We start from the raw sequence: 4,297 nt of genomic DNA, 5'->3' as shown, positions 1-4,297 counted from the left end.
ATACGTTCATTTTTACTAGCTCTCAGAGATATACTTTACAGAAATTTTTGAAAAACTACCTAATAATTTTAGTTTTGGAAACTGCCAGCTTATTTTCCGTTCTTCGACAGATAGTTATAATTTACATTGTATATACATTCAAATTTTAGTAACGCTTTAGTGCTGTTTCGGCGCTTTTTTAGTATAAATACGTCGCTCTTTCGGTGGTATTTCAGTAGCTTTTTGGTCTTTTCGTACTAAATACGGTGCTGTTTCAGTGCTAATTTCGTAGACAATCGGCGGTTTTGTCCTGCAAACGGACCTTTTTCGGTCATATTTTGGAGAATTTTATGGAGCTAGTTTGGTTGTAATTCGGTAGTGGAATTGAAAAGAATGACTTTTACTCGGGATTCATTAAAGATCCATCATATAGTTTTTTAAACTTGTAATAAAATTTTTTCATACATGTCACCATTGACAAATGTCATTTATAATCTGACAATAGTAAACAGGAACAAGAAAAATGTAAAGCAGAATTGACTCCCAAGACCAATGGTTCTTCCTTTTAGAATATTCAATCGAGCAGACGCCCCTCCTGTTAATGCCCTTCCCATCATTCCCGTTGAAAACGTACTAACGATAAGTTCGAAGAAAATAACTCACAATGCAGTTCTTGGTGCTATTTACATTTTAAACTTGATCATTGGAACAGGCGATTTGATACTTCCCAGGGCGTTTCAGCAAGTCGGTTGGTTTCTTGGTTCGGTGTTCGTTCTATGCATAGGATTTACAGCCTACATGACGACTACATTTCTTATTGAAGCGATGGCTTGTGCAAATATGGTGGCCATGTCTCAGCGAGGTGACGGAGACGCGATATTCAGTTTAGACGAAAAATACGAAATAGTTGACATAAGCAAATTATTTTTGAGTAAAGCGGGTAGCGTATGTGTTGCCGTTATTACCGTTGTTTACCTCACCGGAGAGCTCGTTATATACGAATCATTATTTGCATGGACTGCCGTCGCGTTATGTTGTGGCGAAAGTCGTAATGAGCAAAACCTTTGCGGACCTTTGACACGTACTACTGTTCAACGATTGTGGATCATTGCGTTCAATATACTTTTTGGACCATTCGCCTTTTTCCATTTGACGAAAATGGTAGCGATTGAAGTGGTGACATGGGCGGTTCGTTTGCTCACGTTTACGACCATCCTTGTTTACACTTATTATAAAAATGAACAGGGCGGCGGAGAAGTCGAAATACCCTCGGTCAATTTGGAGCGCTTACCACTCATCTTTGGTGCCGGCATATTCTCGTATATGGTGCACCACTGCATGCCGTCAATTGTCGACCCCATTGTTGAGAAGCATCGTTTGAAGTTGATTTTGCTTGTAGAGTTTGTGATATTGACTTGCTACTACTTACTTATTTCTCTTTCACTGTTGTTTGCGGACGACGACTTAAACGTAATAGTGACGCTTCATTTTTTACCGGCGAAAAATGAAACTGTCCTTGCTTACCGTGTCATGGGTTATAGTGTAAACGTGTACCCATTGCTGACTGTTGCTGCCACGTTCCCACTGGTTGCCATAAGTTTGAGGGAGAATCTCAAAAATCTGTTCCTAAGGTCGGGAAGGAAGTACAGCTTCTTCAACAGAAAAGTTCTATTTCCCTTGCTGATAATAATAGTTTCGGCCACCATAGCTCTAGCTAGTTTGGATTTTCCCATTATTATAATTGTAGCAACGTCATATCTGGGTATACTTGTACAGTACATCATACCCATTGTCCTAGTCTACAATGCCAGGGTGTACTGTTCGTCAAACTTTGAAACGTACTATAATCCCTTCAAAAGTCCTTTCAGGAAAAGGCAATGGGAAATGGTGGTTATTGTGGTAGCGTCACTAGCAATAGTGTGTATCACAATCAAGCTTTGTAATAAATACTTGTCATAACTTGTGATTGATAGTGCTATAAAGATGTTTAAATTGTTTCTTTGAATGAAAAAGTTTTCTTGTTAAGATGAATAGTACAGAGATATAGACTATTAAAAGGGCTAAAAGCTTACGAAAAAGTGACCGATTTCATCTTTTATTTAAGGAAATTTCGTCCTAATTCGGAAAAAGGCCCAAGCGTGGCGAAACAGTAGTCTATATTTTATAAATGTTAGATACAGACTAGCGTCGTGTTCACGCAAGACGTTTGGTTATCAAAAACGGCAATGGACCACTGGTATCGATGTTCGGCTGTCATGCACGCGGTCTAGGTCTCTGTGCTTGGCAGGTACTATAGCTTTTTTTCTTAATTAGTGTTCACTATATTAACCTTTTACTAATTTCATTTTTAATATTAAATGTATCAGCCTAAGAATGCTTTTGTTGAGTTGCTTAAGATCATAAGGTTACATAACGAAGTGAGTGTTGTAGTGGCAATGTTCATGGCTCATGTTTTAAATATGCAACAGAATTGAAACGTATAGAGAGTTCTGAAGTGCTTGCGCAAATTTTCGAATTCGAACGTAATTTACCTAAATAAGTGATTAAATACATACAATAAAAGTGAATTTGAGGTCTGTATCTTGTTTTATTTAAAAGTAATGAGCTTTTGAAAAACGGTCAATGGTAATTTCCATGAACAGAATAATTCATTAATTTTTATGAAATCAAAACCTTCTGTTTGGTTCACACCATATTAAATATTTCGTAATGATTTTACTGTTGTAGTAATTTGAAAGTGAAGTACTTAGCTGTGAATAAAAAAAACAGAAAAAAAAGAAGATCAACTACTATTATAAGATAACTGTTCATGAAGACGATTACGAATTCCATTCGAACGATTATTATTATAACGTTTTTTTTTTCCTTACTAACCAGTACTGCAATAATAACAATGATTAAAATACTCGAGTCCATGACCGACCTTGATCTTTAAACTCTGGACGTACCGAACAAGCATACAGATCTCATCGTCAGCTATAATAATGTATTGTATTAAACGAACATATAAAATGCATACCGCATACAAAACCCATCCTCTTTTGTAACTGTTCTCGTTTACGTCGCCACTACCTTCAAGAATGCATAAAATGAGAGAATTACTTACAAAGCATGATTTTGCAATATAGTGACTCGCGCTGTAATTAAATAATCTTTTCGTTGTTCAAAATTCTAATTGCCCCGAATTGTATTAATAAATATAATTAATAATTAGTTCCCCAGCGATCCGAGCAATGCTTTCAGAACGGGTGATAGGTGAATGCATAACGAGCCCACGGTGAGTTAGTTATGTTCATTTGACAAAAAGTTTTTTTAAGCTATCAGTCTAAAAAAAAAGTTAAATAAGAACGTTTAATTTGAGCAGTTTAGAGTGACACAAAAATTGCCTGAAAAAATATAATGCAAACAAATAACTGACATTACATAATAACGGTTTTTACGAATGTTTTGTATGTAACTATTGGCTACTTAAATTATTTACCAATTTTTTTTGCATACTTCTGCACGTATACATGCGAACGTCGAGAGATGGAGATAAGGCATGCAATTTGCATGCAACAGGTAACTGTTACGTATAATGTAGATAAGTACATTTGTAGGTGCATTTATCTGTTATTAGCACGTAAGTTGGGTGAAAACCCGGAACAAAATTACGTTATTAAAAATAAATATTACATAAATAATAATAAGCAATCATTAGCAAAACGTATGAATGCATACTTATAAATCTGCTTTTAGATCCTGAAAGTGTAAAAAATAAACATTATAACCAATTTTGTTGTATTAATTTTAATTAACAGCTATCGTCCGAAAATCTATTTAGATATATGTATTACAATTGAATTCTCCGGTATAGTCTTCACTTTTCGAGAATACCAGAACTACTACTGTAAAGTAGGCAAACATGTGTCACTCAGGTATGATTTATTACCCTTGGCGTCTTTAGTGCAAAGGTTGTCGACCATCGGTCAGTATCTGCCTACGGGCATACCCATAAGCCGTCAAGATTATATTATCACGTATATGAATGCTTGTACGTAACAAGAAGTACAGAACAGATCGCTTCATTTTCAATTGGCCGAACCTCTCTTCTCTACTTCCAATAAGTCTCTAACTAGCCCTTCATAGTGCGTTGTAGAAAATACTACGAACGGCGCAGTAAACGCCATCTGTAGCACGATGCTACATTTTAGGATTACGTATGCTCCAACAAGGTCCACTTGTGTGGATATCTACTTGCTGAAAACGAATCCCGGCGTAGCCAACCTCAACGTGATAGGCACGTTAGCTTAATCGAATAAAATAATTCGAAGTGGTC

The 4,297-nt window shown here is 36.2% G+C and overlaps 2 protein-coding genes across 2 annotated transcripts in view; one reads left to right on the top strand and one right to left on the bottom strand.

Annotated features, from left to right (window-relative positions):
• LOC108740489 overlaps window positions 1-4,297 on the bottom strand; it is a 236,422-nt gene that overhangs the window by 87,224 nt on the left and 144,901 nt on the right. The window lies entirely within an intron of this gene.
• LOC108740488 (transmembrane protein 104 homolog) lies at window positions 805-1,938 on the top strand. Its single transcript, XM_018474816.1, has one exon. The coding sequence runs from the start codon at window positions 805-807 to the stop codon at window positions 1,936-1,938; it is 1,134 nt and encodes a 377-aa protein (XP_018330318.1).

This window comes from Agrilus planipennis, unplaced genomic scaffold (assembly GCF_000699045.2).
Source record: "Agrilus planipennis isolate EAB-ADULT unplaced genomic scaffold, Apla_2.0 scaffold10, whole genome shotgun sequence".
NCBI lineage: Eukaryota > Metazoa > Arthropoda > Insecta > Coleoptera > Buprestidae > Agrilus > Agrilus planipennis.
This window is presented reverse-complemented; position numbering and strand designations above follow the sequence as displayed.